Raw genomic sequence first — 24,500 nt, 5'->3', positions numbered from 1 at the left:
TACTCAGGTAAAAATAAAGAAAATAGAAAGAAACAAAGGATCTGTTGATTAAAGTATTTAAAAGTAAATGTAAGTGCAGATAATCAATGTTTCACTTCAATGATGAATTTTCAGAAATGTGTATCGCTTAAACACATAGCTAAGGCAATCATTATTTACTACAAAACCCTTTCCCTTGTGTCCCCATTTGACATAACTAAACTCATGCTTTAGACTCACGGAGACTGGTGGTTGCAGTTTCACTATGTAGGTACAGAAAGCAATCTGCAATTTGTGCTGCTCAGTGTAACAATGACAAAGCAGACTAACGAAAACCCAAACCTTACAAATAAAGAAGCCTCTTGTATAATTATGAAGCAGGATTATGGATTTTCAAAATTAAGTACAATCTTAAATTGTAAATCAGCATCGTCCATCATTCATTTAAGACTTAAAGAAACAGATGTCCCACATCGGTGAAGTTTCTCAGATTTCAATACAGGTGGGCAGCTCAAAGTGAATTTCTTTCATGAAAATAAGAGGCTGAAACAAAATTAAGTTTTGTTAGGGCACTAAATATGAATTCAGCACAGTGGTAACCTTTACAGGGACATCTTGTAAAAATGGACAGACACAGACCTTCTCTTAATCGGAGAACTCAACTGTCGCCTCAACCCAAGGGAATAACAACACACAATGTAGTTAATCCCAAATCCCAAGGCGTGAAAGTGTTATTCATGTTCCAATGTAAGCACCTTAAAGGTAATTACAGTAAAGCACAATCGGCCCTAGCTCACACCTCACATTGAATCATTTCACAGCAACAGATACCATTTGTATAATCAACTGTTTCCTAATTACCTAATTAGTTTCCTTTGAATTAAGTTTGATTTTCAAAAAATAATGATTGAGTTTAGGTTGTAAAATGTTTACAAAAACAAATAAATGATCCAAGTGCACAGAAATCATGAATACTCTGAAGATTGATGACAGAAATTTCAAATGCAATCTGTTTTCATATATCCGTATCCACTCTAGCTGCCTCACAAGCTCTGTTCTTGTTTCTCCCTATCTGGACAAACGCAGCAATTGCAGGAAACCGTTTTAATTTTAATCCCACAATATTCAACCTCTCTATAATGTGACAGATATCTATAAAAATGTGGACTCCAGCAAGAAAACCCTACCATCCATTTATGCACCTAGAGACGAGCGAGCTTCTCTTAAATGAAGGCAAATAATAAAGAATTCCCTTCAGGATTTTAAGATGTGAGCTAGTAGAACTTGTGTGCAAGTGTGTAAGTGGTGATTACAGAGCCTGTAGACGTTTCTTTCATTTGCCTTGACCATTACCCAAACCCAAGTTTAAATAAAATCTAAAACTTAAAGATGAAAAACATAAACTGGTATAAGACTATTTATAGTACAATATACATTTTGAAAGAAAATGAACTACATGTTAATTCAATTTTTGCAACCTCCCTCCTTTACAAATACAATTGTTATATTCAAGTTGGGTAAATAGAAAGAATTTTATTACCATGCTGAACCCATTTATCGCCAATACTTACAATTTCACCTGTTAGTTGACCAGTGCAATTCGATGTGACTGAAATCTAGTTTAAGCTGTCTGTTCGGAACCATACTTAGAGAGGCACCCTGTTGGTTTTGTCTCTGAGTAGATGGCATTATAGCTGTCTAAGGTTTTCGCAGCTTTTCTCTTAAGATGGCTCTAAAGTGCTGAAACAACTTTGAACTGACAAATCCTCCCTATCATTTTCACAAGTGCTCTTTCTGTACCCCAACCTTATTATTTTCTCTAATTTCTTCTTATTACTTTCCTAAATTCCTCTATGAAACCATGGCTTGTGGTGAACATTTACAGTATAAACCATCCTCCTGTATTGACTTACTTACATTTGGTCATAATCCATGAGCAAAGAAAACTTTTCACAAGAAAGATAATATATATTACTTTGGCAATTAACCAAAATGGTACTTAATTTTATGGCTTTGTGATCATTTATTATTTCTCTACAGTTATCTTCATATACCATTTGTAATTGGCTGATTACATCTTTACAGTATACAGTATAAGAAATACTTGTATAAAGTACTAAAAAGATTGTGTACTTGCAAGAATACACAACTGAAAAGACTAAGATATTAACAGGGAATAATAGGATTCTGGTAATCATCTGCACGGAGATAGTGAACCAGATGTATTCCAACAAATTATTTTCTGGAAACATTGTGTTCACTTCCCCTTGTGTGTTCAGGGTACAGGACAGCACTGTAGTCTGGACATACCCAACATGAGACTGGGCCTCACCATGAGCCAGTAGTTTTCATGGTGAGATTTCCAAAGCAATAGTGCATTATTGGCCTTAGCCTTAAGTCTGTTTGACAATCAACAGCCTGACACCTGTAGCCCATCAACTGCCTGAGTCCTGAGGTACATTACTCTCCCAAACCCTGACAACTTTGCCCAAGAGCATACTGCACACAAAATGATTACAGGCTCTAAAAAGTCTTAACACCTGACAAAGTCTTAAATAAGTATGTCTGTTTTTTTTTCCTTTTCTTTCTTGACAATCAATGCCAGAATAAAGAAATGTAAAAAGAGTTTGGCGATTCAAAAAAACAGGTCTTTCTTCCTCATTTCTTGAAGTTCAGATGACTGAACTTCAAGTTGTCAGTGACTGTGTAGATCTCACGCAATCGCAAACTATCGATTGCAAGCATCAATTGTTGTTCCAGCTACAGTGATGTTATTTAGAAAGATTTAAAGAACAGAATAAGAGAAGCCTTTAAGTTTGCATACTTCCAAATCAAGAAAGTAAAAGAGAAAACGCAGTTAAACTGGTAGGAAAGCTAATGAATGATTATGAATGGTGATACATTTGTGTCAAATAGGTAATTAAATACAAGGAAAAATGAATAAGGTTGGCTATCCATGTGCAGAGGCAACACCACTAAAAGGTATTGTGTATTGCCATGAATTACACAGAGACGCAATTTCTTTTCTTAAATGTACCAGTGAAAGTGCAATTACCAAACAGTAAGAATGAGGAAAGAATTAACTTTTAACCTTTAATTAGAAATTATCCAGCAATCTTCAGTGAAACGGTAAAATTGTCAAAAATGTAATATATAGGGACCAATTAACTGCACTTAGGAAGTAGCATTTTTCAAGGAATACTTGGTCTTTACCCCTGCACAATATTTTTTTTGGTTTTGATGTAGCAATGGAACGGCATGTCTATTTAAAGTATAAGGCATTCAAATTGCATACCTTTCATTTATAACATTCGGGACCTGAGCTTGACTTTTACTTGTACAGTAGGTAATCTGAGGTTTAACTGCAGCTGTACTCTCTGCTTCGTAAACTTTGTCAAGATTTACTTGCCAGGTTCCACAAAGTGCAGTGCTTAGTAAGGGAAATACAAAAATAACATAATACTAATAAAAGACTAGTTTTTTTTAAAGAGCATAGAAAGAAATCCTTAAAGGTCAAGTACAAAAAGAAAAATTATCTTTTTGCTGGCTGACTTGTCACATCAGAAAAGCAGCTTTTTAGCAGGATGTTTAAATTGTGCTGGTGAATGCAAACAGTAATCAAAACAGCAGGCAAATATTCTTTCTGAATTGGCTCTGTGGATTTCTAATAAATGCCTGACTTTCTGAAAATGGCATGTAAACAGGATACTGAACTTCAACACCCATCCCATGAAACTGATAAACATTTCATAATAATAATATAACATTTTAACAACAGGAGCAAAAGGAAAGTGTACTCATTTACATACTGAAGCATAATGAAAAAACAAGATATAAGCTATATAATACCAGGTCATTGGGCACATAATGTTATTTATATTTTAATTAGTGACCAGAAAGTTATGTTAATTTGTGTGTAGTATTGGGATAATAAAATGCTAAGTTAAAGTCACGTAATTTAATTTAAAAAAATGACAGGTGGTAAGTGTTTAATGCTTGAGAGAAAACTGCCAAAATAAGTTAAGAATCTGTACAAATAGCCAAAAAAAGACTATTTTAATGAATGAAAGAACGGCAAAAGTAATGACCATGCCCTGCTTTAGTAATGAAGATCACCTTTCTTTTAGAGACGTTGCTCTGAAAATGAGAAGTTCTACCTAAACATACAGTACAGCAGACTAGTCCTCAGAAACTGTGAAACTGGCTTTGTGAGGGACAGGCCACATCTGAAAAGGCAGAAGGCCACCACCACACCGGCCCAGGACAGTCAAGTCCATCAGTTCCATTCTACCATTTGTAGACTGCAGTAGCTACAACAAGAGAAGATCCAGGAAGAAATAGCTGGTGTATCATCAAGAAGTCTACAACTCACTGTCTGCATGAAAATGATCTGCATGCTCAGAGCCCACTGATGGGTAATAACCCGAGAGCCATTGTGAAAAGCCCAGCTCTCTTCAGGTGGCTTATGAGGCCTGAGTACATGGAGATTTTATTTCATAAGGGCCTGCACTATACAAAACTAAACCTACTCTACACAACCCAACACCAGCTGTCACCATGAGTCCCTTTACAGTATATACCAAACTTGGTTTAAATTAAACCCCAGAGAGAATGTGACTTTCATCCCTCATCAATTATCTAATTAATCAACTAATTCAGCACATATGAAATTACAGTATTTACAGGCAACAGAGGCCTGAAGGACCCCTAGTGTCAGCTGAGCCAAAACTGCTCGGCTAACAACTGTTGTCCTGCCAGCAGAGCAAGTGGTGGAGTGTTGTATTCCTTGCTCAGTGCCATTTGACACTTGATGAGTCTAATGAAAGACCATACATAAGTATGTGTTGTGGTGAACATTATGCTGGCGGCCACGTTTTTCCAGTCATGCCAACCCCGATCAGCCAGTCTTCGCCAGCAGGCTGCAGCTGCAGAAGAAAGTGGCAGAACATCCCACTGCAGGCTGCCCAGAGATACAGTATGTGCACCAGCTCTGCCAGGATCGTGTTCATGCTCAGGGTGAGCTCATACCCAGTACTAACTCTGACATGTTTTCAGTGTGTCACATTTCAGACCAAAAACCTAACACAATCATCTGATCTGTATTTTTGTTCACATTCTGTGTAAACTGTGTATCTTTTAGAAATTTAAAAGATAATATACTAGTTGGTTAATTGGTTCAGATCAGATGACAGACAGACATTGTGGAGAAACCAAGAGAGCCCTTTATTCTCATAGGGATAATCTTTCTGAGGTTCAAAATCAAATCTGAAAACTCCAAATGATTATTTTATCAAATATTCACCCCATGCCTAACAAGATCAGAAAGGTGATTCTGAAAAACTTGCATACGTTACAGTTAGATGATAGTTTCAAATATAAATGCATTAATCTACAGACATAATTCTAATTTCAAAGATTACTAACAGTTCTAAACAAAACATGGTTAGTGACATTATCTCTCTGCGTAATGTTCTTGTTGTCTTCAGTGCAAAATAATCAGACCTCTCAAGAATCCAAAGACAGGTGAAATTGTTCATTGAATTTCCTTTCACTCCTCAGGACTGAATGAATACCTGTGTTTACCTAAATATCCAGATACCCCATAACAAAATCCATACCCCCCCAAAAATGTATCTTAACAGTACTTATTAATATCTTTAAGCGTCTTTTAAATAGCAATATCCTCTTAATTATGACCAAAATAAAAATCCACTGTATGTCATAACATGAATCAATCATAGCACTATTAACTTTGATGTAAATATCTTTCTTGCACCAAAAACTGGCTCTCCATTAGGGAATAATGTTTAAAAGGAACTTTGAAAGAGATTTCAATAAATCAATAATTTATTCCAACCCACAACCCAAGTAACTACAAAGGCCTACGTGTGGTTTAATTAACGCCTTCACCTGAGAACATGTATACGCACACCACAATCAAACCATGAGTGGAAACACGCACACAGAGTGTCTCAAAGGGGGAGAATGGAAACACTGACCGGGCAGAAGTAGGTGTTCTCTGCAATGTGCTTGGCCACGACGTTGTTCTCGGCAGACAGGGACATGATGAAGAGCAGCGCGTCGCGGGCCTGCTGCCCCACAGTGCCCTCACGGTGAATGAAGGGAATAAGCAGTGAGAATATGAGGAAGTTGGCAGCACCTTGGTCCTCGCTGGTGTGGAAAAAGAGCTCCAGCACGGAGGGGTCCTTGGCCAGGATGGAGCAGAGCTGGTTGAGCAGAATGACCAGCTCGGCTTCCACAGCAGGGGTGGCGGCTCCAGAGCAGGAACTGAGAAGCATCATGAGGGGCCGCAGTATAGGCTTGTGGTGCAGGAGGGGCTGGCGGGACTGGCCCACCAGCATCTCGTACATCTTGAGCTGCTCAATCTTCATTTCATCCGTGAACTCGCGCCGCAGGCTCCACACAAACAGCTTCTCCATCACGTTCTCCATGACCACAAATTCCAGGATGGGCCCCATGGCGCCCTCCCGCCCACTGTCCTCCTCAATCAAAAGAAACAGCATGTGCTCCACATAGTTCTGGACCGCACTGGCCTCATCACCTGGGATGGGCATGAAACGGGTGCCCCCTCCAGAGCCCCCCAGCCCCACTCCAGTGCTACGCAGGGGGTCATGCTTCTCCAGGATCTTCACCACCTACAGGGAGAAGCACAGGTCACTTAGAACACAGGGCCAAGAAGCTGAGCAGCAGGAACAGTGTCCTGCACTTACAATCAACTTTTGTACAATAATACAAACATGAAGGCAACTCAATGTCATATGGCAAAACCCACTTACAGGATACAGATATTCCAGATCAATCACAAGACCACAGATGCTGTCAGCCGGTGTAGTATTCAAGACTGAATAACGCTAAGGGCATGTTTTCCAAATTGTTTGGCACCTGTGCAAAATATGCTCCCTAATTTTGAAGGCAGTCATAAAAATCTAAAGGTGCAAATCTAATCAGACAAGGCCTTAACAGAGAAAAGAAACCATTTTTTTTAAACTTAATATTAACATAGTTGCTTAATTTTTAATATAGCCTATTTAAAAGTCCTGAAGACATCTTCACTGGAGCCAAAGCCTTTTAATGTTGTTACATAAATATTTTCTGCCAGTGCTATACCCTAATAAAGTACACGTGGTTCATATATATTACAAATACCAATCCTTTCTGGCGACTGAACATATCTGGCCACACAGAAATTCCTAAATACTTAAATTTACATTGCTATCACTTTCACAAAACGCGATGAAATTCCAATCAATGGTTTACTTATTAAACTGTGTAGCCTTCGTTCTTGTTCAAAAGTCCACCTGGGACCCCACAACTAGCTAAGCGCCTTTAACCTACAAAACCCTACATCCAAGATACAGGATGTCATAGCAATGAGCCCACAGAAAGATGAATTTCCTACTGATAAAGACAAAGAAAATAAAAGATTACAGCAGAAAGGGATGCAAGTGAAGAGATGATAAACCACTCACTGAATATCAAATCAGAAGTATGAGTTTTGAAGATTTGTACACAAGATTGTAAATACTTTATTTCTCTGTTCTTTCTTAAGGTGGAAGAGACTTAGGAAGATTTCTTCCATCTTAAATAATTAAGGACTAAGTGGAGACAAGATAATTATGAATGAATAGGCCTCACAGTTGGATAAAACCCTCCAGTACTAAAGAAGTGGAAGAACAATTATTCAGCAGTACTGTACATAAACACTACAAAACAGAGTGAGCCCACAGCAAAGTGCTGGCATAAACAAATAAAGATAAGGCCACAGCTGCAAGACTACCTACCAGTGTATCTACCTGAGAAAATTAATTGCTGAATCTGGTAATGAACAGGAAAGTAACAAGGACACTGTAAATATTCCCATTCACAAGTCAGACTATTATTAAAGTCCTTAATACCAAAGCTTTTCTGAAGCTCCTCTGTGAAATATGAGGTGAACAACTCTTGTTACAAATAACAAGACAGCAGATTCTGTTACTTCACAAAAAAAGTTACATTTTCAGATGAAAGCATATGATTTGAATAATGAAATAATTCAAACTTTTTAGCATTAGACAAGATCACCATCACCAAAGTCTTCATAAATAAAAACGTTTGTGGATTTCAGCAGCTATTTTAAATGTTATTACCCAGCAGAACACAGAGATCTGCAATAATATTAGGAAAAGCAGAACAACCTCTAGAAATGATGGAAAAAACACACTCATAGAGAATTCTGACAAGAAGTGCATTGAATGTAATACAATGAGATCCTTTCCTGGGTTAGCTTCAATGTTAGGCTGAATGTACATTATCATTTCAGACATTTGTCATGCTCATACTGAATTAGCAAAAATACAGGCATTTTTTGAAGATACAGCAAAATCAAAACTTATATCTAATATTTGTTGTATAATGCAAAAGTACATGCCTTACTATTGTTATTTAACACATTTCACTAAACCATAAAATTGTAATCTTCTAGGCTTGTACTTTTTCTGTTTTTAATAAAAACAGCTTATTTTGTTTTGTTTGGCACACCATATGCTTCACTGCATGAGAAAGCATTCTGTGATCAAGTAACAATTTCTGTTTTAAATGAAAGACTGTCTTTCCCAAATTGGGGGCGAACATAATTGGATTTACCAGCAACAGTCACCTTTCATTTTCACTCACCAATAAATGACCAAGCATGAAGGCTTGTCCTCTTACTAAATCAATCAGCTTCTGTGAAATCTTGTATGTTCTCTCATTTCGATTTATAAAGAAAAAAATATATTTCAAGAACACATTTTAGTTTTATCAGCTTTTACTTTGATTTCCTTGTCTGCCAGTCCTGTGATTTCTTCCTAACCCATACATCTTTGACATGGAATACTGGAGTCCAAGTTCAATTACAAGCTCAGGCTGGATTGTCTCTTCAAGAACAAAAGCCCATGTGGGTTATAAATCTTGCCCTCAAGAACATAAAGGAAAGCAATTTAAAAAGTGTTAGCGTTCTAAGGCCAAGAGCTGTGCTGTATTACCAAACTGGATGTCCTCATTTATGTTCCAAATTCCTGCCAAAATATTTGAGAGTTTAAATGAGGACAGATGGAAATCGTCCAGCTAACTCAAGATGGCCACACATCATAACCTCCCCGTTACGCAACAGCCCATTGTCCTGCACAGAGCCGCATGACGTGGCTGAAGAGAAGGACAAGGCTTTACCTGAGCCCAGTGATTCTTAAACACAATCATGCATGTTTCGGGATCCACCCCATTCAGAGTCAGGGACTGCTTATCCTTGTTTCCACTGGCAACGGCAGAAGCCATCTTGTCCACTGTGTGTCTACTAGACCATAGTGGAGGGCAGCAGGAACTGAGGCTTTCTGCTCCGAATCACAACACTTCCAGGAACATGTCTGTCTGCTGGAGACCTGTAGAGGAACAAAACTCAGTGTCAGGAAAAGAAGGATGAAGCAAAGTATGAAGAATGAAAATAAGAAAGAGAGGGAAAAGAGGTTAGTTCCTGTTAGGCCTACAAAGTCCCCTTAATTTTTTTCCCTATCTATGACTGCTTATAATAATAAAACTACAATATAGTTAGATGGGAACCAATCCTAGCCTAGCACAGGTATCAACGACTGATTTTTTTAAAATAAACTATTAGCAGCCAACTTAATAGGGCAAATTGGATCAGATCTACTGGAAATGTTCTATACAGACACAGCATTCTAAAGGTGAAGAACATTATGAAGTGTATAGCTTACCCCTCCACTGCATTTTTTAAACTTTATATTATTTAAGGATTTTCTTAAAAAAACAATGAAGGAAAAAGACAATGGAATTCACAATGATGACAAGCAGACCCTCCCTCCTCCCCAGTACTAGCGGCAGTTAATACATCACAAACCGTTTGCAGTAAAGAAAGGTAACAATAATGAAAAAACATGTTTACATATTTACAGACATCGTGTACACAATGCGCCACTAAATGCAGACCATTATAGGGGGTCATATTGTATATAATCCTTGCACCTGGAGATTCCCATTGGAAATTAGAAAAATAAATAAATGATTAAAAATGTGATGGTGGTTCTGGGAAAGAGAAAATAGAAAAGGTTTTCAATCATATACTTTTGATGCAGTTGAGAAGAATTAATAGAGTTTACAAAGTCAAGGAAGTCATCTTAAACCTTAGAGAAAACAGAGGGCTTTCTCATCAAGCTGTAAGAGGTATTTTCACATGGTATACATGACTCTTTCTCTTTGGGCTACATTGCAACACCTAGTGGAACACTGCTTTTCCAAATAATTTAATAGCTGATCTCATTGACATCTTGATAAATCCAACTTTATTCATGCCAACTCTAGCTAACAGAGCCTCATCACCCAGTAGTGCAAGACAAAGATCCAGAAAGATGAGGGCACGAGAGAAAGTGTCTGAGCTATGTTGTGCCAGAATGTGTTAAGCTCTGAGGAGGACCGAAACGTGTACCTGAAGGGTACCTGTTTCTGTCACACATCTTGGGCAATGCTATGACCATTTTGAGTTCATTTTGTGGAGTCTCTCTGGAGAGAGACATATTCTGTATAAGAGATTAAATTGAAGCAAGCAATGTATAGCATAAAGAGAAATATACATATGAGTCTATAAACATCTTTTCCAATGCCCATCTTCACATTGAACGTCTAGGTCTTCTTGTCATTGTGTAGGAATCACTGTGAATTTAACATTACTTTGGGAGAGGAAACGCCTCTGTGTCCCCAGGTATAAAAGTAAGAGATTCGGAAAAGCTTTCATCCCCTTTGCAAAGTCACTTCCAAACAATGTAAAATATCTCTTATGTCCTGAAACACTATTGTACTGTATTATTTTTTGGACATGTTTGTCTATTTTTGTTGTAATTTTGTGTTGGAATCTACCTTAAAACAAATTTCCTCCAAGGAATTCATAAAACTGGAATTGAATTGATCACTGAATTATATTTTTATATGCTTTTCTCTTTGATTTTTTTCAGAAACAGTAAAGATCTGATTATTTAGGATTAAACTATATCTTTGACACATACTCTTAAATTTAAATTGCAAGAAATGAATGAGTAAAAACAGGTTTGTAATATATGCCTTGACAATGCAGTATACAATCTAAATTCAGGTATTACTGACGTAATATATTCACTGAAGAGACAAGAATCTACAGTGGATAAAAAATGTTACAATTTTTGTCATGTAAGTAATTTTCACATATCTAATTACAAACTCTCCTACGTGCACACAAAAATGGTTAAGTATATGTCCAGGGCCATTACAAATGCACTGAACACAGAGACTTCTCTTTGCATGCAGTTAGTTGCTATAGCTGAGCTGCCTGTCCTTTAATTGATATGTGGTTTCCCTGTGCTGGCTGTTTGACGTAACCGAGTCTGAAATGGTAACAAGTTAATTGTGTGGCAGGCGACAGCTCAGGGCAGGGCCTTTTGTGGCTCTGTAGGAGCTGAAGACTCAGGAAAACATAGATTTACTACAGACAAAAGCATTATCAGTCCCCAACCAGGAACAGACAGTGTCAGGGACTGATAAGGCTACACGCTCATTTAAAAATAGTGCAGTGAAAGGAACACTTTTCTTCCCAGGCCTTTGCTGTCTGCAACAGAGAAGTCTGTCACATACCTCCTTATTTTTGGAAGATTAGCATATCCTGTGACATTCTTTACAAAAATGAAATATTTATTCCATATTCCACATACTCTTGGGAAGGTACTGTATCTTATATACACATTAATGTGGCTAGGCTTAAGCATGCAGTTATATGTTGTTACAAATACATTTAAAAACTATGGGGGTGATGTACTCTATTTTACTCTAAAAACACTGAAAACTTCAATCAGAGGTGCTTTACTCTGGCCCCAGTTAAACAGGGCTTCTGAAGAGGAACACACGCTCTTGTACCTCATCCCAACTACAATAAGACAGGGTGCGGCAAAAATAATTTCTGCAATCTCCAGAAAACTTATTTTTAGGCATGAGGGTCTCCGATGCATTTCTTGGAACAGGAAAGGGTTGTTAGGTCACAGCCTACTTGATTTGGCTCCTTGTTTGTCTTCGACCACTGACTCTTTTCCTGCTGTCCTGTTACATTGTTCAGTATGTTCAAGAAATCAGCTCTCTCCAATAGTGACATTCTTCTAATATCTTACTACAGATCTCATGTCCCTAATAGAGAGTAATAGAGAGTGCTGATATGGTTTAATTTTATGAAGGCAGCTGTGATTTCTTTTTAAAAAAGAAAAATACTCACCAGTTTCTATTTAGATAATAAACATCCTCATCCTCGTTCACATAATAATGATTGGGGCTACCAATCGTCTCTACCAGTATGTGTACAACACTGGCGAAAACGGAGCACTATGGTCCAGGAGCTGCCTCTTCAAGCCTGGGCCTTCTCACTAGCTGAATGGAAATGGGATTCCCAATCAAACAGCAGCATTCAGCTGACTGTGTGTCACCAGTGTTGGGTAGTACTTAGCTGGCCAGGGTTTAATCAGTTATCTTTGCAACAGTGGGTCATGGGACCAGCCAGATACCTGCGATCTCCACATACAATACCAGTACAGGGATCACAGTGGTAGAGTCATTTCTAGAGACCAGTAGAGAATTCACAATTCCAGATTAGGGTTTAAATTACAATTTTATTAAAATAGAAGTGCAACAAATTTACCTTATCTTATCTAATACCACCACATAACACATAAGGACTTGCAGAGTTCTCTTCACAATCATCTTTAGAGTACAATTTTCAGAATAATTGAAGCTTGCAAGATTGAAGATCATCAATCTATTCCATTCAGTTGAAGAGCAATAAAATTTAATTTTTCAATAGCCATCATAGCTTTATTTGCACTACGTTACTCGATTTGATTTAAATATTTGATTAATTGGGACCATTTTTTCATCTGCAGGTCTTCTGAATTTTTGCAAGTACCTCCTTGGTTCAGGTACATATTTTAAACTGACCATTATAAATAACCTTAAACATTCTAAATAAATAAATATATTTTGTATATTGTAAATTAATATGTGATATCTTAGGATGGAAGGAAAACTAGAGCTCCCTGTAGCACAAATAGACCATTGTCTCACACCCCAGCCTAAAAATGTGAGCAAGTAATAGGTTTATTCCATGCTGAAAAAAAGAAGAAAGAGAGCACAACGTTTCGGCCGTGGAGCCTTCTTCAGGTGTGAGGTGAAGGTGTGTCACACCTGAAGGAGGCTCCATGGCCGAACCGTTGTGTTTTCTATCTTCTTTTTTTCAGCATGGAATAAACCTATTACTTGTTCCTTTGCAGCTTCCCACCTGAACTAAAAATGTGAGCATTGCTTGAATGTGATTAAAACAGTTTAATGTTCACTTTTCCAAAAATGAAGCACTGCAACAGTTCCAACTTATCATCTGCCTAAATGTTACTGGAGCATCACATAAGATCAGTCTGAAAAAACAACGGTCCTGTTTTTAATTCGGCACTATATTTAATGGAAAAAAAAACATCAACTGAGGTGGCCTCTATGCTGTCTGAAATTTTCTACTAATGCCACATGCATACTATGTATGTTTACAGATTCCTGTGATGAGATCTTAACCTACAGCAAAACACTGCACATCAAATATCCTGTCTATGGAACTGTTCTATATAATCTGCTTACAGTATGTCAATACTTGGTCAAGTACTCTAATGAAGTCATAGGTATGTAGCCTAAAATAGCAAAAAAAAGAAGGTACAGTAATTAGTAGAAATGCATGTAGATGAAGTTGCAGATTCCAGCAACCTGTCAGTAAGGTTGCTCTCTCTCACGTGACTGAAATGCTCCAGCAACTGTGCAGTCTCCATGCCACATGTCTGAAAAGCAAACTTCTCAAATTCCAGACAGTGAAAAGAAAAATACAGTGCTCGGCAGAAAGGCAGATATTTTTACATACTGCACTCACATCTGTTTTAACTTTAAGTACAGCTTACAGTTCAAAGAGCCTTTGAAACTTGCATGGAGATTGTCTATGACCATGGTTCTGGGAAATTAAAATTCTTACCTCTCCTGGATCATAGCTGCGCCTTCACCCCAGAATATGTTTTCTTTATCAGTCAAAGATCCTTATTATGAAATCCACCTTTATAAACAGAAAGTCCTGTGTGAAAAAATGTGAAAACAAAAGTCATTCGGAAGTTTAAGCTAATTTATTACACAGAAATGTGTCCTTTCTTTTTCAGACATGAATGAATGAAGGCCTTGCATTCACAAATGGTGACATGAAAGCTCTTTAAGGAAGTGAGTCAACAGTGCGGAATAAGAAATTCCAAATCTTAAGAGACTCAGTTTACTCAGTAAGGGGGAACAGCTCTCACCTCACATGACATTTTTACATTCTAGCCCAGACTGTCCAATCTTGTCCAGTGTTGAAGGGCTGTTGTGTCTGTGGATTTTCATTCCAGCTCATTTCTTAACAAACTAACGCAGCTGGTTACTGGCATCTGCACCAATTTAACAGCTTCTCCCAGTTCTTCAGATGCTGTTGCTTTCAGGAGACCTTGAAAACCTGCAGACGTAACTAGCCCTCCAGGACCAGATTTGGACACCCCTGCTCTAGCCAGCTTGTAACTTTAGCTCTCACCAGGGACTTATTCTGGTGATTGCACATTTCAACACTGACTGGTGGGAAATGGCTCAAGCTTCGTGTGCGTGAACATTCCACTAACTTTGAAAAATCTTGCCAAAACCAGAACATCACTGTCCAATCCAATTATCAAAATTGTGACTAAATCATTCCAATTGATATTTGGCTTTGTTGATTTGTTAGTATTAGTAATGAAATCATGCTGATCAATTCATATAGTGTAGATGCAAACTGAACATATCTTTATTTATAGTTTTGTACAGCTTGCATTTAAAGATATGAAATGCTATCAATCACATTAAAAACAAAATGCTCATGTCGTTCTCATTCATTTGCTGCAATTCTTTGAAAAGGATTTGAGGTTTTAACTTTCCACCTTGTTACTTTGCTCAGTACTATGACGATTGTTTCTCTTTGTAATGCTACCTGCATAGCTATATGATTCTTTTGGAAACCTTGGTCCTCTTTCATCTGCACTTGCAAAATGGTTTCTCTTATGTAGATGTCAGTTTGCTCATTTTTGCTCCATCATACAATGGGCACAAGTAGGTGTGATCTTCCCTCTAAAGATCTGAGCAAGAGAGAGTCTTGATGCAGAGCGTAAGACAAAAATAAGTCTCAGTAAGAAAATAACCACTAAAATACAGACAAGAAGCATGTTGAGTGCTATCCCTTTAGACCTACTCAGAGTAAGACAGAACATCAATGCTTATCTAAAGCAGAGACCGATATTGGATTTCCAGAAGACCACCTATTGCACAAAATAAGAAAGATGCAGTCAAGGCTATACACATTACCTTTCACCTTGATGTCCATGAGTGTTCACAACTAGCCTTCCTCGTAAACACTAATAGGGATAGCTTCTTGCAAAGCCCATCTCAAGCCTGAGCCTCATTTCCTTCTGTCCCTCTCCTCACTGCCATGATACAGCTGGGTTCTCACTCAGTATCAGATTCAAACAGAGACTCTCTCACCCACATCTAGAACTTTAAACATTGCTTTAGTCTTTAAACAGAGTTTCAAATACAACTCTTAAGAATCCTCCATAATACTGGCTGATGATATTGGGTACACGTTTTCTGCCCACCAGGTTAGCGAAATGACTTGAATCTGTACCCCCTGTTCTTTTCCAGCTGTTTGCTTTCTAATTGGACAGAGATAGATACTACTGTATTAGATGGATCAACTCATTTACAATTCCTTTCTTACCACCATCTACAATTCCTGAGAGAAATTGTATGAAAATGTATGAAAAAGATGAACACAAATGTTTAAGAAAAAAAACTATAAATCATATATTCATAATATATTTTAAAAAAAAACAAAAACCGTAGATGAAAAGTCTTCGATGCAACATGCCAGATGTCGCTCTTGTTGTAATTTGAGTTTGCCCTTCTCTTCCTCTGCTGTTTAATTGCCACAACCCCCTAGAAGTACCCCAGCCCACGCTGATGTCCCATCTGCTTTTTGCTCCCCTAAATAACGTCTGCTCCACAGGCCCACTGTGCAGTGAGCTGTGAAAGATACAGTACACTCACACAAGAAATCAAGACAATAGCATACTGAGACTGACAGCTCTAACCTCTGTCTTTGACATGAACTGACAAAAATGTAAAACCATACCAAGAAATCTCAAGGAACAAAGTTCTCTGCATTACCTGCATTACCTACTGCAAACAGTTTTCAGTTTTTGATTATTCTTTGTAGTTTTTGGCGATATATCATTTATTTTCCCCATTGGTTTGAGAATTCAAGTTTTGATTAAAAATGTTCCCTTAAAAATGTGTGTGCCTCATTTGAAATGGGAGAGGATGAATACTGAAGTTGCAGTTGTGGCAACTTTGCCTGTATTGTAATGTTTAAATCGTTAAATCATTTATATTTCGTGTCTATTTCCATAACATTATTATTGAAGTATGTTCCTGTGCACTTAATAAAGACACAATGCAATGACTGCCGAGACAACTGAAATGAATCACTTTGGTTTAGCACTCTTCTCAAGCTAAGTGGACAAGATTGACACATTATCACCACACCTTTTCAAGGAAGACTAGAAATAAAAACTGATGTTACAAAACTACCTGGCCGCTTTCAACTGATGCAGACTGCCTCAATGCATATCTTGAATGTAAACATTAAAATAGCAGGATGAAAAACTAAGATCTCAGGGAGGCCCAAGAGACAGAGAATCAGATCTCTTGGAACGAGAAAAGATGCTCTAGTTCCTAAAAATAGAGCTCTCATTCAGAGGAAGTAGGACATTAGCACTGTGAAGACCACCTCTCTAGAGATCCATAGTGCAAGAGCATCTCATAATACATTAGCTTTTTTTTTCCCTAGAAAGCCTGATAATGTAAATGCCAATGGCCTCATTTTTGTCTTTTCTTCCCCAATAAATGAGTGCTACTACACAGCTGGCAGAAAATGTCCCAGACAACCAGGAAGAAGGAAACTCAATACACTAGGGAGAAATGGTTTGCTTAAAAGAGTTTTGGAATGTATCTGTAGTAATCTGAGACAAAACAAATTCTGTGAAAGCAAAGTGCTGCCTTCATGATAGTGTGATAGTTAAACTTCAAATCAGAGCAGGTCTAGATCAAAACTGATTCAAATTTTAAAAACATATACTGTTTACAACATTTCTGTTTATTTTTTCTCATATCATATGTTTGACTAACTCGTTAATCGACGTGTGATTACGTTACTACTGTAATTTGTTTTCTTGTTTCTATATTTCTCATCCAGACAGAGCTCAATTTGATCTGAGCAAATAAGTTGATGCCATTACCTCCCTATTCTGATTACATTAGAGAATATACGTTTGTATATTCTGTGAGTAATATGGAAAAAAGAAGAAAAACCAAATTGTTTTCTGAAGGGAAACAACACGAATATACTATCAATAACAAGCAATTTACTCCAGCCTGCTGGTGACAGAAGAGCAGCCTAATCAATCAATAGCACACATATTTTCCAAAGTTCAGAAACAACCACTTCGAGCTCCTCAGGAGAGATAACACTAAGCCAGGTATCAAGAAAGAACATCTTTTGTTGATAGAATCTGTCAGACAGCAACAACAGGATCTGTCAATAAATGCTTTACAGCATAATCCTCATGATACTGAGAAAAATAAGATGTGGAAACATTCTGTTGTACAACCCCCAACCAAAACAGCTCCAGAAATTTGAGCTGTAATTTATTATATAGTACATGGTGACGCAAATATTTAATATCACTGTCATTCAGACTGTCATTTAATTTTTGTTGATGTTATGAGCTCATGTTTTTTTTTTCAGATAAGGAAGTTTACCTTCAATAGATAACGTGCTCATTGGAAAATTCAGAAACAGTTTTGCAGATTTCATAGAAAATAAAATCCCTATAAAATAAAGATTACAAAATATTTTTTCCAAAAACAGTTTGAAAGTATTCCACCATTATAATGGATGCGTTGTGTGTTTTAAGCATGTTAAGTCTCTCACAAAAAGCTACTGGCAATGTGGCAATGTAATGACTAACTTTACAACAACAGCTCTTCTAAGACATAATGTAAGAAAACGGGGAAAAAGGAAGAAACAATCTTTACAACAAACTTATGATGAAACCAAGATTCTTTTGACAATAAACTCTTGGAAATAAAGACAACAGGAAGGTTGTAAAACAACAATAACATATGCTACCCCTGAATGAATCCTAAAGGTTCCTTCACAGCCACTGTTCTGTTATTGACTCGTGCAATGAGCTCTATAAAAAGCAGCAAAACTACTTCTAGTATCTCAATTGAATTCATTCTCCAACAAGAGGAGGACAGCCTGAAGGTGCATTTGTCCAACAGTCATTCAAAGGATGTGTTATTTGCTACAATTATACTGAGACAAGAAGAAATGTGAGTTTCTGGTTTTGTGCCATCTCAAGTAAATTTAAACTACTTAATTTGAAACAATCTAGCTCTTGTGCTAAGGCTGCTGTTCTCCTCTGCAGAAGTAAATCAATGCTGTCTGGCATGTTACCAGAAAAGTAATAAATGTAACACATAAGCATAATATTTCTGCAGTCCATCAACTAAAACCCCATCTGCAATCTGGAACTTTTATGACTCTGCGACAAAGGGCTTTCACATCTTAACCTAATTTTTAGTGACATACAAAGAACTGGCAGTGACCTGTGCAGAACTTTAGAAGAATCATCAACTCAGTCTTAACTGTCAGATTTCAGAAGAACACCATTTTAACCAGAGAGAATAACACTATGGCATATGGAGATAATAATATGTAGACTATAATGCTTTATTATTTTCTGCTCACATACAATTCTGTGCTCATATAACTCAAGAACACAGTCCTGAATTTAAAGAATCCCCTGACTTAAGAGGAACTATCTGAAGATTTTAAAACTTGAAGTCAATGTATTTCTCTTTTATTTATTCGGATAAAACAATAAAAGCTGCCTTCCAGCTCAGATCCAGTTTAGTGGATATGAAACTGTGAAGCTTGAAAAAAGGCAACTGAAATGAACTACTATCCCAATTATCACAGCAGTTCTATGATCTATTCTAATGGCTGATTAGTGACAAAAGAAAAAGCACAGCACAACATTTAAATATCTTTAAAAGACTTGCCAACTAGAACTATAATTTCTAGTTGGCAGAAACTGGATCTGAGCTGGAAGGCAGCTTTTATTGTTTTATCCGAATAAATAAAAGATAAATACATTGACTTCAAGTTTTAAAATCTTCAGATAGCCAGCAGCCATATCACCCTTCAACTCACAACTGGCAACCCACTGAAGCTAAGCAGGTGTGAGCCTGGTCAGTACCTGGATCGGAGACCTCCTGGGAAAAACTAAGGTTGCTGCTGGAAGAGGTGTTAGTGGGGCCAGCAGGGGGCGCTCACCCTGTGGTCCATGTGGGTCCTAATGCCCCAGTATAGTGATGGGGACACTATACTGTAAACAGGCGCCGTCCTTCGGATGAGACGTAAAACCGAGGTCCTGACTCTCTGTGGTCATTAAAAATCCCAGGGCGCTTCTCGAAAAGAGTAGGGGTGTAACCCCGGTGTCCTGGCCAAATTTCCAATTGGCCCTTACCAATCATGGCCTCCTAATAATCCCCCTCTATGAATTGGCTACATCACTCTGCTCTCCTCCCCACTGATAGCTGATGTGTGGTGAGCGTTCTGGCGCACTATGGCTGCCGTCGCATCATCCAGGTGGATGCTACACATTGGTGGTGGTGGAGGGGAGTCCCCATTACCTGTAAAGCGCTTTGAGTGGAGTGTCCAGAAAAGCGCTATATAAGTGTAAGCAATTATTATTATTATTATAATGTTTTTAATTTTTCAACAGGATTTAATTTTGTATAAAATCTCAATACCAACCTATTCAGAGAATTTCCAGTATGATACTTGAAATGTATACTTGTTATTCATTCTTAAAAAGGTCTGAAATGTTGTACTATGTTGAAAAAAGCAAGCAAGTCTGTATAAAAGCCATTTGCAAAATCAAATGAAAAACTATACATCTCCTGGCTACAGTGTTGAGCAGTTGAAGGTAGCAGCTGCCTATTTCCCCTAAGAACATTTTACCAACCACAGTCTATTTTGTCACACACAGACAAGTATATAGAAGTGTCTTCCAGATACACTTTTAATACAGTGGAATGTACTTTAATATGAATATACTGTATGGATCAGACAGAATTGTTTGACTTTCTGGAAATACCAGTATTGTTGCTATGTAATTTAATATAGCTTCAATCATTCTTTGCGTCCTCAACTTTTCAAAACAATATTATAAGTGTGTCCATGGTGTATCACCTCCTGAGTAATGACAGCTGATTGTTATTACTGACAAAGACACAAAGGTGAAAAAAAAACACTTAGAAGGTAAAACTAGTTAAACAACATACAGAGCAGCCATGCCTTATTTCTTGCCTAAGAACACAATGTACAGTATATGAACACATTCTGCAGTTGGAAAATGAGTAAGGAGACACCCAGAGTCATCCCAGTCCTTTGGAACTCTTGGGCTAGCCTTGAGCTTTACGTGAACAGGCAAGGCAAACACAGCACACAACGCCAACCACACCTAATCTCACTTGCACAGTAAACAGTAGCAGAAAAGTTCGCTAGGGAAGAGGAATCAGACTTTTAGAGAAAGTCAAAGACAAGAGTAAAAATATAACATACTATGCCAGATACACAATTTTAAGTATTCCATTTATTTCTGAGGTGTAAAGAGAAAGAAAAACCTTTACAACAAAGCAACAGGCGCTGATGGCTGTTATCAACAGCTTTGTCTTTTTTCACTATCATGATATCATAGCATTAGGAAAACAGAATTCTTTACTTACTTCAATTTAAGTGTTTTGAAGTCAGTGTGTGCTGTATTCTAAGATCAGTTCAGGACAATATTTAAAATAGTTATTTAGGTATTTCAATAATTTACATTTAAAAATAAAACCATCAGGTTTTTCATTTAATCTAAAAAAGAAGTCAATCCTAGTTAATTAGGTATTAATAATATCCTCATAATGTTTACATTACAATGTCCAAACATTCCTGTTGAACAATAACAGTTTGTAAAGAAATACACCTAGTGAGCTTTGTTAAAGTTTCAAGAATACTTTGGTTTTCCAAAAAAGATATTCAAATAGTAGTCCTCCTTAATTTAATCATGTTTCGGGGTGTTTGATACTTCCAGTATTTTCTAACCGCATTGCTACAACATAGTTCATTCATGCTGTTTCACATTGCATTAGCTTCCTAAAGACTTCTGCACTAAGTAATTTTTGCATCTACTGTATTAGACAGCAGCTGAATATCTGACAGCATTCCACCAGTACTTTTAAAGCACTGCTGTGAGATGTTTAGGATACTTCATCACTAAAGTGCAGATTGTATTCCATTAGCTGACGATGGTGGTGTAATTTATTTTTCCAATTTGCATGTTTATTAAATATTTAAGTGAAGGTTGAAAAGCTAACTTTATGATTGGAAGCACTATTCAATCAGTCTCAACTTGGTGGTGTGAATCGATAATACTATAATAAGGGAAGATGAGACCATAAACTTCTTTTTACAGACAAAGAACATTTTAAAATCACACATATAGATAAATGATCTAAAATTTACCAGTCTAAACAGATTAGTCTTTCTTGTCTCTTAGGAAGACTAATATGAACTTGAACTTGAACTTGAACTTTATTGCCATATGTAACCGGTACTGGTACAATGGAATTCTTACTCACAGAAAGTCTCTTGATTGTAAAACAAGTGTAAAAAACAAGACAAAGTGCAAACAGTGCATCAAGACAATGTACAAACAAAACAATAGACAATGTGCAAGTAAACATGTAGACAGTTTGAATGTAAACAATACAGATGTGTAAACAATGACTGGAGTTGTGCAATAGATAAGAAATCATAAAGAGGTAGATGGTGATGGTGTAGGTGTGGTCCGAGGGGGATGGCTAAAAGTGTTCACCAGTCTCACTGCTTGTTGATAGAAGCTGTTGAAGAATCTAGTGGTAAGTGTCCGTATGCTCTTATATATATATAAGTTATACATAAGTTAAATATTAACTTTACATAAGTTAATATTTAACTTATGTAAATTATTATTCATTTAACTTATTTGCAAGTTGTTTAGGCAGAGAACGTTTGACAAATGTTTGCTTCACCATACACTTTCTAACTGTTGTTTCCAATTCGGGGTCGTTCAGGGTCGCAGGGGACCCAAAGCCTATCCTGGCAAGCAACATGCGCAAGGCAGGGCACACCCTGGACAGTACGCCAGTCCATTGCAAGACACACACAGACACAAACAGCCACTCAAGCACACACTCACACCAGCACAAATTATCCTACCAGCATGCCTTTGGACTGTGGGAGGAAACCCACGCCAACATTGGGGGAACATACAAACTCCACGCAGACAGCAGGAATCGAACCCAGGGTGTCAACTGTGTCCGCCGGTAATGCTAACTACTGCGCCACTATGCCACAAAGTTTGCCTCACATTTCATTCAAATTTCAGCACTGCAATTCCGGTCTACCCAGTATTACCTGTTTTTATAAGATATTATTAATATAATCACATCGGCTGCGAAGAGGTAATAAGGTCTTTGTATGGAAACTGTTTGCTAGGCTCAATGATCTCAAGCCTGTACAATGTCCATGGTAACAGGGGACTGCAGAGACAAGCTCCTGAAATATTTACAGGTTGCATGAGCCTGAGCACACTGCGGTTATTTCTAGTTTTCAGTACACTGAAGTTTGCAAAGGAAAATACCGAGAGCTCGCATCTTAGGGCAAAATGTTTCAAATATGAATGTGATGTTTGTTGTGCTACCTATTCCAACCTTAAGAAAATAAATTAAAATCCATAATTTATAGTATATCAAATTTAATTATAAAAAAGTAAAATATGAAATATGATAATACTGTAGCTTTTTTGTGCAGTTCCCTACATCATACCCTACAAACCCAACATCATAACGATATATCATAATTGTAGAAAAAAGATTGCTATTCATAGGAAACTTATACTTTATACTTTTATACTTTTATACTTTACAAGCTTTTCCCAGCATTAGGTCTAATTACTATGTCAAAATACTGTATAATTACGATTCAGCTTTTTCAAGGTTTTTTTAAATTTCACTCTTTCATAAACATTGTATGTGAAATTAACCTTTTCCTCACTTCAAGAATCCTAAATGCCAGCTGCTAAGGCAGTGCACACAACGATTACCAAAGATACATTAGTATTCAGATAAAGTATAAAAATACTAGTAAAAAGCAAAAAAGTAAGTTATATATTATTACTTATGAATTTTATTACAGCAAATATACAATAAGGTAAAGCGAAACAGATGGCTATAAAGTAAACTAATTACTATAATATACCAAGTATAGTATAATAGTATATCAACTATAATATCTACAAAGACTATATTTCCGTTTTCAGAACATCAACATTGGTTAACAGTATGAACTGTATTATTACTTCAATATTACTACAATTGCAATAGCTTACTTAGCAATAATTTAATTGTTGAGCAATTAATTTTACCGAACACTAATTTAAATCAGTATTTGTCAGTATACTCATAAAATCAGGTTGGTTTCATGTAAAAGACATTTGATGTAACAGAGTCTCTCTCACATTAAAGAGAAGTGATTTCAGATTTCAGTCAGATTTACCATATAAAACTAGAAATAAATATAATCCACATATATTTCTTTTACCTCTTGTCAGATTCAACAAATAATACAACATACTTGAAACCTGATGCCGAAGATTGGGAAACAACAGACACTAAGACATTGATTTTCTCTGTTTTACACAGTGAGTTTTGATGAACTAACTTATGCCTATGGGCTATTTACATGGTAGGATTATTACACTTTTTAGAAACACAGGAATGTAACTACTCTGTCACTGAATATAAACGTTCCCTTTCATTAATGAAATGTTTAAACGAGCTAAAACTAAAACAGTCAATGTATTACTTTATGAGTCCTTCCCCTACACCATATTTCAAGCTTTTATAGAAAATTTCTCACTTCAGCAGTTCAGGACAAAGTGAGAGGCAGTGGACCACACTCATAAAACCACAAAAAAGTCATACTAGAAACATTATTAAATATTTATCAAAATGTTATATAATAGAAACCGGCAATTTCAGAATTTTTCTTCGTCAGGACGGCTGATTGAGCCCTGCTTGAAAAAGCTGCCGCCAGAGTAAGAAAGGGAGTCTGACTGACAAGGAGACAGTACGTCAGCTTTGTGCTCGACAGCGGCATGAGTCTGCAGCCCCTCCAGCTCCTGGGCCCCAGGTCCTCTCCATGCCTCCCGCACAGCGATGCTGGG

The 24,500-nt window shown here is 37.1% G+C and overlaps 1 protein-coding gene across 1 annotated transcript in view; it reads right to left on the bottom strand.

Moving 5' to 3' along the window:
- fhip1aa (FHF complex subunit HOOK interacting protein 1Aa) overlaps positions 1 to 24,500 on the bottom strand; it is a 61,167-nt gene that overhangs the window by 16,111 nt on the left and 20,556 nt on the right. The window contains exons 2-4 of the mRNA XM_088633184.1: positions 14,045 to 14,140; positions 9,187 to 9,395; positions 5,979 to 6,635 (exon numbers count right to left, since the gene is read on the bottom strand). Coding sequence (XP_088489310.1) covers positions 5,979 to 6,635; positions 9,187 to 9,291 — 762 coding nt within the window. The 5' untranslated portion in view covers positions 9,292 to 9,395; positions 14,045 to 14,140. The remainder of the gene's footprint in view (positions 1 to 5,978; positions 6,636 to 9,186; positions 9,396 to 14,044; positions 14,141 to 24,500) is intronic.

The sequence above is a fragment of the Lepisosteus platostomus genome, chromosome 1, assembly GCF_059453375.1.
Source record: "Lepisosteus platostomus isolate fLepPlt1 chromosome 1, fLepPlt1.hap1, whole genome shotgun sequence".
Classification (NCBI taxonomy): Eukaryota; Metazoa; Chordata; class Actinopteri; order Semionotiformes; family Lepisosteidae; genus Lepisosteus; species Lepisosteus platostomus.
Note: the sequence above shows the minus strand (reverse complement) of the source record. Positions and strands in the feature narration are given on the sequence as shown.